This window comes from Pangasianodon hypophthalmus, chromosome 10 (assembly GCF_027358585.1).
Source record: "Pangasianodon hypophthalmus isolate fPanHyp1 chromosome 10, fPanHyp1.pri, whole genome shotgun sequence".
In the NCBI taxonomy this organism is placed as follows: Eukaryota; Metazoa; Chordata; class Actinopteri; order Siluriformes; family Pangasiidae; genus Pangasianodon; species Pangasianodon hypophthalmus.
Genome location: NC_069719.1, coordinates 14562810 through 14577267, shown reverse-complemented (window position 1 = coordinate 14577267; position 14458 = coordinate 14562810). Strand labels below are relative to the sequence as shown.

The window sequence follows — 14458 nt, the reverse complement described above, 5'->3', positions numbered from 1 at the left end:
CATTGGTATCTGTAATATTAAATGACTTTTCGTTTGTGAGTTCTAGATAGATAGCTAGCAATAATAACTGCAACTCCCAAATTTCCAAGCAACATGGGTACATGGCAAAACCACTTAACCCACTGTTTAATGATGGGCAAACGTACATGTGGTTCCCGTTCCTTGCCTTGCTTTTCCATCTCCATGTTTGTAGACAGGAATTACTATGATTTCATAGGTGGTAATGGGCTGTAGGCGCCGCAGGACAACGGTTGTAGTGCCACCTGAGGTTTTGGTGACCATTGCCCGGGCTCCATCATGAGCCTTGTACGTCACCCTGTAATTAACAACGTTGCCCGGCGCTGGCTGCCAAGTTGCCCGCATGCTCTTCTCTGTCTCCTCACTTACAACTATGGCTCTGGCTGCAGCTGAGACTGGAGGAGAAATCAAAAGCAATGTATAATTATTACATTCTGTGATGACCTGTGCCAAACAATTTTATAGCCATAACTCTCATGTTCAGTCAGGTATATGGTAGCATTTTTATATAACAAAGACAGATTTCATCTTCAGGCACAGGAAAAAACTCCCTGGAAAACACATCTGCCAAAATGCTTGCCACCCAGCTGAAAAGACCAGCCAGAAAGAACAGATGCATCAAGACGTGCTTCAAGCCAAACCTGGGCATTCACAGTCTGCCCGCAATGTTCTCTTTCCATACAGTGACTCCAGGTTTCTGGTGCAGGAATAAGCCGAATGAATTGTCAGGATTTTAAATGATTCAGAGAGTACTTTCAGACACTGAATGCTTTTCCAAAGTGTTAGTTTTATGGGTGGAAAATACAACTTCCAAGTTTCTAAGAGCATGGACTGACCAAAACAGACACAATATGTTACTGGAAAGACGCTGGATATAAAAGTATGGAAAAGGCTCACCATGGACATGAAACACAGAACCCCCAAAGTGCAGTCAGTCATGTTTTGACTTTAATATCGCCTGGCAGATTTGCTAAAATGAATAAACAAATGAGTTTCACCATTTAAAAATTTGGCTGTGGTTATCATGAGTTACATTCCTTTAAATAAGGCTCGTGTTCCCTTTATATGCTTTCCTCATTTTGGCCTGAGAAGTGAGGTAAGCCAGAGAGGTGCTGTCCATCTATGGTGCATTTCTAAGCTCTACATCCCATTAGTGCCACGGAGCAGGTATGACCCATTACATCAATCGGTCACACATTCATACAACAAAAAGGTCATGCACATGAATTACCAAAGTGGGTATGTCAGTGGCAATTCAGAAGAAGCAGCCGTGCCAGCAACAATGACGTTATTCTTGAACTTGTGAAGGGAATCATAAGTCACACTCACTTTTTCCACAGCACACTGGAAGACCAGACTGAAGTTTCTTAAAAATCTTAAATCCTTTGTTTCCTGTATTCCACTCAGTCCTATGTCACCATGGTGCAGAATCTCTAACTCAGATATCTAACTGAACATTTTTTTCCTCAGCTATAATGGTGTCATGGGCAAGTGATATTTTATATATCTTTGTGTATTTTATGTCCTTTTTAAAATCCTAATTCATATACTAATCAATCCTTAGAGAGGACATTAAGATGACATCAAAGGAGCAAACTGAACCCTGGATTTATAAAGATCTGACAATTTTATGATTTTATGATATTGAGCCATAAAGTTTTGACTCTCAATTAGGTCAAAGTAGATACAACTTTTTAGCTTTATATGTTATGTATAAGTCTAATGAGCATTTTGGTTTAAAACTTGTAAACCTCAAATATATTGAGTCAATGACATAACACAAACATAACATGTTTATAACATTAACTCACTTATACCCAAAGTTCATACAGAAACATATAAATCCAAGGTCTCAAAATATATTGCAGCCTGCAATAGGAAATGAATTCAAAGTTGCGCATTCTCTATTCTAGCCATTCACTATAATGTAATATCGTTTCTTTGCATGTCCTGAGGTAAGTTAAGAATGAGGGGCCCCTCTCAGACTAGGGGCTGGCGGAAACGTGTGCTGTTCCTCTGCTGGATGCATTATGCGGGTGGGAATGGACTTACCATCTGTGGTTTCCTCTCCCACCAGTGGCTCTCCCTCTCCAAGGCCGTAGGCGGCATAGACAAAAACCTTGTAGCGCGTCTCTGGTGTCAGCCCCTCAAGCACGGTGGTGGTGACATCACCAGGCACCGTCTTCTCCCCAGCCTCATCGGAGAACAGGGATTTCCAGGTGACCCGGTAATGGCGAACGTTGCCAGGTGCTGCTGTCCAGAAGACAGCAAAGCTGGACTCAGTGACATCCTTTGTGACCAAGTCTTTAGGAGAGCCAAGGACTGGGGAAGAGAAGCATATTAAAATATTAAAAATAGTTCAGTAGAACATACAGAAATAGAGCTGTACAACAGAGGGCTTTATCTTGTATAAAGGAGGACAAGCTCTTATTCAGCTTACTTCATATGTCACATAGAGATCATGGCCATGTGATGACGTGATGCTGAAGCTACCCACAAACAACATTAAATCTAGACCAGTCCAGCTTAGCCTTTTGACATTTTTACAATATAACATTAAATAACACCCCAAGAAAATCTGCAAAACTAATCACTCTGTCTGTCACCAGGTTTTTCAGTATTCTATGCTCAGTGTTATTTTCCATTCTAACAAGAAATTCAATTCAGATGAATTGAATTCACATTGAAACACAGACACACACACACATACACACACCTTTTTCTCACTTTCTCACTGGAATGAAAGAGGAGAAAGAGAAATCAATGGGGAGTGATTTAGGGTAGTGTTGACTGGTTGCCATTGTATATTTGGCAGTATGTGGTGTCCTGTGTAACATTCTGACCACAGGGTGGCTACCTGTCTCCTACAACCCTTCGTAACCACCTACTGAGTTCTGCTCAGCTAACACTGACACTCGCTTGCTGGCCATTTGGTGATTCAATTAACAGCTCAGGCAAGAGACTAGATGTTCCTACATCTGAGAATGTGTGATACTTACTGTACGGTGAAATTATTAACATAAGAAAGAACCCTAAGGGTTCAAATAATAAAACTGAGACATTCAGTTTCCTGCTTTGCTCTTAGTGGGTGCAAAGCCTCACCATGTGGCTATTCAGTTTGAGATGTGTAATTGATTTTGCTCACTAGGTGGTTAGGTTTACTGCAAGATGTAATCCTGGTGTGGGAAGTAATGAATTCCAAAAAGCACTGTTGGCGAACTCCCAGCTCTTAAGGCCCATCAAATATAATGTGCTATGGCAACCGTAGCTGCCAGTGTGTCTTGATCCAAGGTAGGTCTCCCATCCAAGTGCAAATTTCTGACATTAACAGAGTACTAAAGGGACCAGAGCACATGATAATGACTCCTACAGATAATAGTCCTTTTTCATCAATAACATATAGAAATAACAAAACACTAGTGCACAACAGTGAAGAGGTTACACATACTAGAACCACGCTGATATTTTAGTAACTTTGCAGTGAAGCATTCGAAATCAAAGTAAAAGCCTAGTTAACATGCAAATGAAGATAAATTCTGCAGAACACAATCATTCACCACACTAACCCATTTAACCCATTTTCAAAAGCTTAAACTGTTTTTGAGTGCCAGACTGAAACACAGGTGTTGGCACTGCTGTGGGCATGATCAGCAATGAGAGGATTCCTTTTGGAGAAGTTGCAGTGACCAGCTGGAAGTAACACTTGGACCTTTTGTTTCCTCTTTTAACTGAGCACAATCTTCCCCCACAAACAGCAAAAGCAGACCACGTCAGACTCATTTAAGACTTCTACTCACAATGATTTATGAGAACCAGTAACAACACAGCATGGCATTCAACACAGCAGGTCCTTTCTGTTACATGGCTTATTCCTAAAAGACCTAAGCTCCAAACAAACCACACAAATAACCATTGCGTTCATGAGCCTGCCAAGAGATCTGGATCAGCTGGAAAATTCTGCTAGTGTAGTCCACAAATCCAGCATTTCAAATGAGCACAGATGAACCCCAGATTCCCATAACAACATACTAATTGTACACAAAACTTCCAGATTTTGGAGAACAGCATAACCAGTGCTAATCAAAACACTACTGAACATACTAATTCATGTCGGGGTTTTTTTCACATTTTTTAGAAGGTCATCCATTTTAATCCAGGCAGAGGGCTGTGAGTGAGGGGTAAATATTCTCCTTACGCAGGCTCTTTTTTTCTCATCTCAGCAATTAATCATATGGGTGAAAACCAGACGGTCTTGGATTGAGGACTCAAAACCTGGCAAGGGCAAAAAGCTGGAACCATCACAGCCCAGTTTCCACACAAATGGAGTGTGAGGAGACAACTGAATCAATGGAAATACTGTTACTATGTCTATTGTTACCAAGTCTACATATGACGGCATCTTAAATTAACACATAATTCCTAAATGTTCATTTTAAATTTAAATAATAATAAACATGCATAGCCAAACCAATTACTGTGAATCCAAAAATTGAGTAAAGTGTGAAAAATAAAGTCTCAACAAAAGCACTGACCAGGTAACTATAATAACATACAATCTTAGAAAAAAGTTTTCACAACACAATTTCTACCTGGAATCCTCTCTAATAGGCAGAGTCAGTTTTAGCTTTCTAAATAGAACCATAAAAGTTTCCCCTAGATGGACAAGCTGAAGGTTTTCAGATTTAATTTTTTTTCTACAAATATTGTATAAAAATCTAAAAATTGTTTAAACTGTAGTTTATAAAGTAACTGCAAACACAAACATATTTAACTCAAGCCATGAATTTTTAATTGCTTTCAAGGAGAAACAAGGTCATTCAGCCAATTGAGCAAGCTTAGTTCTATTAAATAACTACTTCCAAATGCCTTGGAATTCTTTCACATTTTAATACATTATCGTACATGCCCAAAGGCATTCAGGTTTGGCTTTTCTTCCCCCTCTTTTCAACCACTGCCAACTAGTAACAGTATTCATTTGTAACAGAAGTCAGTTGGGCCAAATGGCTCTCTACAACAAGCTAATGATGTGTGCTGTCCACAGGGAACCTAAGCATGGGGAATTCTCCACACAACCACACTCAGCCCAGGGCTTCTCTCAGGAGCTTTTCCTAATTGTACTGACTGTCTCTTGCCTCCTACAGAGGGTTCCAGGAAGTTTATGGCATCTAACACAAAGAACGCTGTGTTTGCTACAGTGATATAGAGCTAATGGGGCTTAGCCTAGAGATCATTTATCATCAGAGAGAAATGAATCTTCTGACCCAGGCTGTGTGGGAGGCCAATACCAACTCAGCATAAACTGCATCACCACAAGTAACTCCTGAAATGTGTTCTGGTAGAGAAGCTGGTGAAAATACTAGGCACTGAGCAAGGATTGAAGGAGCAAAGACTGTCTCAAACAACGTTCCATAATACCAGCAGTGATGGAGAAGGAGAAAAGTGAAATCGTCATAGTGACCATCATTTGTTTATTTTCCATGGTGAGGAAAAAGGGTTCTGACAGAATTCTTGGATTTCTGAGACTTCTTACAAAGGAGCTGGTTCAAATCTTCAGAAAGCTAAAGCTTCAGATCTTCTACAACCACAAAGCCAGTTACTTTTTAAACTACACTTTGTTTGAGGGTTTAGGTGTGTAGTACCAGAGCCATGATTTCCTGGTGCAATGAAATTCATCCATAGTGAAAGAGATGCTCGATTGCTTATTTCTCACACACAAGCAATCACAGGCTGCAACTTATGCCTGACGAAAACACATAGAATCACCAATATGCAATTCCAGTAAAATAAAAGCTTGTGTATAAATGGCATCCATGCAGTGCATCACTGTCTACTAGTGTCAGAATGAACCAAAAACAACTTGCCACCTGTGGCAAAAACAAAGACTTCATTCTACTTGGCCAACTCTCACTGAAAACAAAAAACTTCCGCCCACTTTATTGCATCGTTAGAGGTGTGAAGGGGTAGTAGAGAAGACCACCACTATTATACTTTAACAGACGTCGTCTTTACCAACGTGTGACATTTAACACATGTTTAAATGTGCCTAAATGTTTCTTTTTATCTGAAATCTGGGGGGTGCTGAAGCTCGAGAGGACCCACAGGGATAAAGCTTATGCTAGCAACTTTACAGGTGGTTAAAATGTTTTATACATCCCGTTATCAAAAAATTGCATTTATATTACATTTTCTTTAATTCACCACTGTAGTAACCACCCTCTACCAAACCTGATTAAGACAGTGCAACACTTTCTAACGAAATCTACTACCTGCCACCATGGAAATATACTCCACTGTGGAATCTGTGTTTCTTTACCCTGTTGTACATCTCCTCTCCAGCTATGACCAGACCACCTAATGAGAAACTGACTACATGAACATCTGTCTGTAACCCAACACCAGCAACATTTACACACTTTTTGTCCTTTCACCACATTCACGGCAGAACATAAGCAGGTCTGTGTGAAATCCCACTAGAGGGAAACCCAGGGGGCTGCAGGGAAGTCCTTAGTCAGCCAGAGTGTCTCCATCATTTCAGCTGAGTCAGACATGACAAATCAGGGGCTGACATTATGCTGTGGCCTCAAACAGAGGAGCTGTTGTTATAAGATGACCAATACCAGACCTTCCTTGACCCTGACCATAACCTAATGCCATCGAGGGCTGCTGCATAGCAGAAACAGATGTCCCTATCACTCAGTATTTGTTGTTTCAGTCTGAGTCATTCAGTTGCAACTTCTCAAACACAAATAAACACATCAGGTTTCACAGAGACAAGGGAAATAGCAAATGTGTCTAAATTAGACCAGCCTTTCCTATAGAAGCTGTTGCAACAGCTAGAAACAAAAGAACATGAAAATATGTGTTCCTCCAAGAAGAACATTCTCACTTTATGGGACTTCCTCCAACCTAGATTTCCTAATAGCTGCACATGTGTAAGACAAACTGTCAATATGTTTACTGGTCAAGACTAAAACTAAAGAGTATGAAACTAAGATGGCAAAATATGCACATATCTTCTTTGTTCCACTGAAGAAATGTTGTGGTTTCCAAAAAAAAAAAAAAATGTTAAAACGTTAAAACATACATTTTTTATTTTAGGTATTATCATCATTGACTTGACCATATCCTAGACTTATGGTCAAGACCAATATATGGAAAGAATATGTCCTCAACACGAAGAAGAGGCCATGATCATACTGTGGTCTTGAGACATGAGTATAATTTTGAGATTTTTAATGGCTTCTGAATGGCTAAATGCAGTTGCTACAGAATGTGGGTATAGGTCTTCATCTGCTGCCCAATGCTACTTTATTAGATGCTTTTTTCCAACATCCAACCAAGCAAATACAAGCAATTCAAGAACGTAGACCACAAAAATGATCTTTTAAAGCAGACAGCCATCAGGTTACCTTCCATCTCTTACCTTCCAGTGTGGTGCCTCTTCCTAGGAGTGGATCTCCCATGCCAGATGAGTAGTGGGCACTAACAAAAATCTCGTATTCCGTGTCTGGCAAGAGATTCTTGAGCGTGGCAGTTGTGGAGTCTCCTTTAACAGAAATCTCTTTCCTCTCACCACCTTCAGGCTTATAAGCTATGTGGTACTGAAGCACATTCCCAGGAGCAGCCTGCCAAGAGAGCTTCATGGTGGACTCTGTCTCATCAAAGACCCTCAGATTCCGTGGAGAGCCCTTAGCTAAAGGAAAATCATTACTGTGCATTAATAATGCATTGATAATTAAAGAATTTCATAGCGCTGAATAAGACAATGTATTTAGTCCTACTAAGATTAAATTTTTTTTTCCATTTTCTTCCCCTTATAAAAGATACATAGTTGCACCAAATGTCAAGGTTGTTAAAGAACCAAAACTGTGAAATCTCAAACATCATCCATGCTGACCTTCTTTGGTGGTGCCCTGAGTGTCCAACGGGGGCCCCATGCCAGATGCATATTCAGCATTAACGGTCACACGGTAAGTGGTGATAGGAAACAGCTCCTGTAGCACAGTAGTAGTCTGGCTACCTTCAGTCTCTGCCTCCAGTCTCTCCCCACCACTGATGGGCTCATAGAACAATCTGTAGCGCAGAACAGCCCCTGGAGCTGCCTGCCATGAAACCCTGAAACTGTCTGTGGTCTCCTCCGTTACTCTAAGGTTACGGACCGCTCCTTGCTCTGTGTTGGACAAAAGTGTGAGTCAGTTGGATAACCATGTGTCAGAGACGTAACCTTAAATAAATTCACATAAAATTAAAATTTTATTCCTGAGCTTTCCATATTACATTTACTGCAACATGAATATGAGCCCATACCTTCTAAAGTGGTCTCTTCTCCTGTTAATGGAAAGCTGTCTCCTTTTTCATACTGGGCAATGACATCAACCTCATAGGTGGTGAGTGGTGTGAGATAACGCAACACAGCAGTGGTGGTGTCATGAGGCGCAGCCAGAGAGATGTAGTCGCCTGTTATATCAGCAGCTGGCCGGTAACGCACCAGGAAAGACAGTACATCTGTGGCATCAGAGACCCAAGTAGCCCTGAAACTCCTGGATGTCACCTCAGAGAATGTTAAGGACTTTGGTGAATGCAAACCTGGAAGGAAAATATCAGTAGCATCAGTAAAATGAACTTGAGTTACAATAAAACATGTGAAAATGATCATAATTAATTGATTTTAATTGGTGTTCTCTTCTATATTAGTGATTTTTAGGCTCAGGATTTTTTTTATTTAGGAATTGTAAAATTGCACCACTAAACATAAAATTTTGCTGGGGGCATTCAGTTAGACCAAAGAATTAAGGACTGAGCTGTGGACATGGTTTAGAAAAAAAAAGAGTGATAACATTTGTAGTATAAGGGTACTGTGAACTCTAGACCCAGGCATGCTCTAGTAGGAGACTTAAAAATCAATGTCTCTATTTTGGACCTGTCTAAAGACAGTGTGGGCAGCTGGACAAAATAAGAAATGTCCAAAACTGTAATCAAACAAGGTTTTTCCCCGCCTTCCAACCCAATACAAAACTACTGGTTAGAGTAACAGTGATGTTTCCTTACTTTTCTTCTTGATGTTTAGGAGCTCCTGCTCAATCCTGAGGCAGATAGACTGTGTCAGTTCTTTAGAGATCCTCTCAAAGGCATCAAAGTCCTCCACCTCAAATACATGATTCTCAGCAGGGGGGTTGGCAATAGCCTCCAACTCTGATCGCACTGCATCCTTAACTCCCACAGCGAAGATCTCCACATCTGTATTCCTCAAGTTGGTAGCAGCGTCTTTGAAGGAGTCAGAGGACTTGCCATCAGTGATGAGCACCATGACCCGTGGCACACTTTGACGGGCACCACGACTTGACACAAAGATCTTCTCCCTCACGTAGGTCATAGCCTTGCCAGTGTTGGTGGAGCCTCCGCGGTAGGGGAATGCGCGAATGGCCTTCACCACAGCGGAAATGTCATGGTGTTTATTGAGGGCAAACTCGGTGTGAGGATCCCTGCTGTACTGCACCAAGCTTATCTGCACTTTGTTGGGACCAATGTCAAAGGAATTGACCAGCACCTCAAGGAAGGATCTCACTTTAGCAAAGTTAGCCAGTCCTATGCTGTATGAACCATCAACGAGCAGGACAATGTCAGCTTGAATGTTAACATCCAGTGAACAGTCTGTTAAAGACAAAAATATTTTAGAATGCACACAAGGATCTTCACTGTGGAAAAATGACTTTTCTATATTTTTTAGTACAAGTTTCATATCTTGTATGGTTTGATCTTACCTACTGACACTTTGACAGGCTGAGTCTTCTCCATTGCCATCACTGGCTCACTTGGTGTAAAGTCTTTAAGGGCAAATAAGCTGATCTCATATTCTGTTTCAGGGGACAGGTCCCTGACATTTACTGAGGTCTGGGTGGGTCCTGTGTACAGCTCCTGTCTCTTGCTGCCCGTAAGCATAGGCATGAGCTGCAACTTGTAGCCTGTGATATCACCTGGAGATGCATCCCAGGTCACTCTCATGGACTTGGAGGAGATCTCTGTCACTTGGAGGTTTGAGGCTGGCTCAACAACTACAGAAATATATCCAAATATGGGGGTTGAAAGATACATAGTATGAAGATGAATGCGACTTATATACAGCTACTTTGCTGTGTTGAGTCGTACCTTCTTCACCACTCGCAAGGGAGTTGAGCTGGTCCTCCACACCAAGGCACACCTGTGTGATAAGCTGCTGCTGCACTTCTTTAATTAAGTCAAAGTCTAAAACACTGTACACATGTGTGCTGTGAGGGGTGGAGGCTATTACTCTAATTTCATCTTCATCTGCACCTTTGATTCCTGAACATTAAACAGAACACTACCTTAAATATAATGCAATGGGTTATGTTACATTTCATTAAGAGTTCTTTAATGAACAGCTTTGTAATCAACATAATAGTGTAACATTACAAAGAGTGAGACATACCTAAGAGAAAAACTTCAACTCCAATGTTCCGTAATCTTCTGGCATACTCATCGACAGGGTCTTGTGATTTTCCATCTGTGATAATGATGGCCACTTTGGGGAAACTTTTCCTGGCTCCAGCTGCTTCAGTGAAAGTGTTTTTCACCAAATAGTCAATAGCTTCACCTGGTATAAAAATTAAGATATTTGTTCATACCAACGTTCAAGCGGGGTTCATTATGAAAGAATACAGTGTCATCTATAAAACATTATGCCATGTTATATATCAGTGGTATGGGTCTCTCTCTTGTGCTCATATACCACACCTGTCATAGTGTTGCCCCCTTTGTAGGGCAGGTTTCTGATGGCCTGGAGGAGTTCTGCCCGTCTGAAATACTGGTTCAGGTTGAATTCAGTTCTGGTGTCTGTGCTGTACTGGACTACAGCCACCCTGGTCCTGTCCTCTCCGATGTCAAAGGCTCCTGCCACAGCGCCAATGAAATTCCGGATGTATTTGAAGTTTTCCCTTCCAACACTCCAGGAGCCATCCACCAGGAAAACCAAATCTGCTATAGCACTCATTGAGCACTCTGGAGGAGGCAGAGGACAAAAGCAAATAAAAAGATTGTATAACACACTTAATAAAAAAGACTCTTTTAGTTATGCATCATTTAAAATTCTCATGACCAATGGAGATTTTTATTTTGTGTGGAATTAACCATACGTAAGCAAATAAATATGCATAAATTGTGTACTTCCTGGAAAACGACAACAAATCCCTAAATGTATGTTTATCCCAATTGAGCTTTTGTTTTAGCAACAACTTGTCTCTCTATTTGATGATTCTAAACCAAACCGGATATGTGGTGTAGAACTTTATGAATGGTTCTATTCAAATCTCAGTATGAGTCAGTAGGAAAAATGCTGATGTAAATCCTCTGGGCTCTTTTTAACCCACATCACACAGCTGTCTATGACACAAAAAGTATTAAAAGTGTTAATAAAAGTATTTAAATTCTGTAAGGCAAGAACACAAATGGATCAAACCCAACAAACCCAATATTCATGTGCTGGTTGTTAGGTTGTAATGATCTCACACTTCAATATCAATTACAAAGTGGTACAAAGTGGAAAAAACTTTGCCTAAATGCCTGAAAGTCTAAGATATGATGTAGCCATGGTTCTAAAAAAATACCACCTAAATACAAATTACAATCAAAACCTGCTAAAGTCCTTGAAAATAATAGCAACTACAAGCACCTAGCGCAGATGGAAAGAGTGCAAAATATTCCAAGGAAGAAATGAAGAAATGAAATGTAGTGCTTCTTCAGTGGAAAAACCTCCAATAGAATCTGCTCAGTTGGAAAGGAAAAAGTTTAGTTGTTTATCATGAATGTAGTCAAACTTACTAACGGTCTCCATAACTGGTTTCCTTGCAGTCCCACTTGTGTTACTGGACTGAACTGAAACAGAAAATAAAGGCAGTTTTAGTGATGAAATCACACACTTCTTCTGAAATTATTTTAGTTTACGTTAAACTCTTTGCCACAATTATCCATCAGTATAATTTGCTAATTTTGGAGGCACTTATAGCAAAAATGAAATCTGACAGAATCCTACAGTTTTGGTACTTACTTGTCAATTGGCCAAATATAGGAATGCTTTCATCTACACCATCATAGGAGCTGATTGAAACAGAATAATCTATGTCTGGTGTAAGGTCTGTAATATTAGTGCTTGTGGCTGAGGCAGGAAGAGTGAAGTCTTTCAAATCATCTGGAAAGGAGAGAAATGAAATAAATGTAAAATAGAAAATGTGGTAAAATGGTCTATCACTTTGGCACAGGATGGAAGACTGATCACTTACCTATGTCTGATGTTACTTGTATTCTGTAGCTTTGTATTTGAGACAATGACTTTTTCCATGACATTAGCACTGTGTTTTCATTTAGGATTTTAAATTTCAAGTCCGAGGGAGGCTCCACTGCAAACATAAGTGTTATATGTTAGCACAAACAACAAGCAACACTAAAGGAAGTGTTAAATAAATGCAAGTTATGGAGAGTAAATGTAAATAAGAAGAATCTCAACAACCCCAACAACAAACACTTCAAGGCTGAAGTTGATTCGTTCACTGTTGGGCAGGACGACAAAACTGATAGCAGTGTTGGTGACGAGAAGGCAACATGACAACAAAAGAAAAGGTGAGAGAAGCCATTTTTGAGCAAAATGGCCTTTGCTTGAGTTGCCCAACCTAGAAACCTTTGGTCAGCAGTTCAAGCAGGAAGCCTAAACACACTTCATTCTATACAGTTCATTCACCAAACCCCAGTGCAGACATTGAGTGGACCATCCAATACATGCTGTATGCAATCAATACCAGGCATGCCCCTTTATCCACTAGTAAAATCTAATCCAACTCATAAGAACGCAACACTTTCATTCAAGATATTGATTTTACAATGGAATTCATGTTGTTTAATCAGGTCAAGGGGGCTCTTTCAGAAATTAGAACTGTATGTTATATATACAGTGAATGTATATATACATATTTCAACAAGCCTTATGCAAACATTTACATATAGTGCATCAATCCAGTATATCATCCATTGCAAACCATTAAAAAGAGTACACAATTTGTCATGAGAGACTCTTGTGTACTTCCTTTTCATCGAGCAACTTAAACAGAAGATGGAGTGAGGTGATGAGACAATGCATAAATGCTCACATGGAGAGTACAGAGGAAAGTGTACATCATAAAAAATAAATAAAAATAATAACCAGCCAATCTATGATATAAAGCGATGTCTAATTTAAAAAAAAAAAAAAGAAAAGAAAAACAGTGAAAAGCACTGCTCCCGTAACTGGATCTCATGGAGTCACGCTCATGTATCTGAGAAAGTTGTTGAGGAACAACTTGATGATTTGGACAAAAGTTTCCGTGTACATGAGGGACCACACATACAGAGACCATAATATATTTCAAAATGACATTCTTCCACAGAGGAGCTTTACATGCGGTCTATGCGAGCATTTTCCAAAGGAAAGTATTCTAACAGATGTATACCAGCAGTCTAACATCCAAGATAACATATGTATGGAAGCTAGACATGCTTATGTTAGTCCTTTCGACATAACATCCTGTGTGAGTGAAGGAATGGGAAAGAGAAAAAAATAATCTATTGTATAATACTAAATGAAAGCATAATACGTGTGACACTGTAGAAATAGCTAATGGGCGTTAAATAGATTGACATTTGCTGGACCAGTAGGACTAACAGATTACTTCTGTCCTTCTGTCTGACATTTATAAGTATTTTTTTTATGTTTTTGGTCAATGACTTAATTAGGACCATGTCTGCTTTATCCTGTATCAGTGCTTATTTTATTATGTAATGGTTACCTCTCCATGAAGAGGATATTCTGAGTTCCATGCAAAGACAACAGGAGGGACGGTGTTTGGTAGCAGGATAGGAGCATGCACTGAAAGGTGGGCAGTTGATGCATGGAATCCCAGAATATCATTCTAAAATACATGGTGGGAAAAGCCAGAGCTCACAAAACATCAAGTGCACAGGCAGACAACAACAAAACACAACCTAAGCAACAAACTTGAGATCATGGAGGCTGCTGGAAAGGTGGCTCACCAACCTGGCGCCTGAGCCTCAAGAGGCCTGAGCAGATTCCCCTCGTGTCCGAACAGGCCCCATCTCCAAACCATGAGTCTTCACTCATTCTCAGAAATCAAGCTGAGTATTCTTGCATGAGGTGTCAAAAACATAACACTAAAGTCTAAACCAAGATGGCCGACATACTTGAGGGAAAGGGGCTCATTGCGCTTTAATAGAAGTCAGCATATAATGATGAATCTAAGTGAAGTTTCTGCAATCTAAACAGAAAAGGAGTCCTGTCGGTAGCACACCGCTGCCATTCCTTAGGGAGCGTCTGGTCTGTGGCAATAACCTCTACCCGGCACGCCGTTCTTTTTGGCTTGCACCGTTGCCAGGCAGCTCG

The 14458-nt window shown here is 40.3% G+C and overlaps 1 protein-coding gene across 4 annotated transcripts in view; it reads right to left on the bottom strand.

Moving 5' to 3' along the window:
- col12a1a (collagen, type XII, alpha 1a) overlaps positions 1 to 14458 on the bottom strand; it is a 53644-nt gene that overhangs the window by 35850 nt on the left and 3336 nt on the right. For 3 of the 4 annotated variants that reach the window (XM_026934360.3, XM_053237313.1, XM_053237312.1), the window contains exons 3-15: positions 12312 to 12428; positions 12080 to 12220; positions 11854 to 11907; positions 10771 to 11034; positions 10466 to 10630; positions 10165 to 10338; positions 9780 to 10070; positions 9067 to 9669; positions 8326 to 8604; positions 7916 to 8188; positions 7442 to 7711; positions 2071 to 2340; positions 147 to 413 (exon numbers count right to left, since the gene is read on the bottom strand). The exons of the other annotated variant lie outside the window; for it this stretch is intronic. In XM_026934360.3, the coding sequence (XP_026790161.3) occupies positions 147 to 413; positions 2071 to 2340; positions 7442 to 7711; positions 7916 to 8188; positions 8326 to 8604; positions 9067 to 9669; positions 9780 to 10070; positions 10165 to 10338; positions 10466 to 10630; positions 10771 to 11034; positions 11854 to 11907; positions 12080 to 12220; positions 12312 to 12428 (3168 nt within the window). The remainder of the gene's footprint in view (positions 1 to 146; positions 414 to 2070; positions 2341 to 7441; positions 7712 to 7915; positions 8189 to 8325; positions 8605 to 9066; positions 9670 to 9779; positions 10071 to 10164; positions 10339 to 10465; positions 10631 to 10770; positions 11035 to 11853; positions 11908 to 12079; positions 12221 to 12311; positions 12429 to 14458) is intronic. 4 annotated transcript variants of the gene reach the window in all.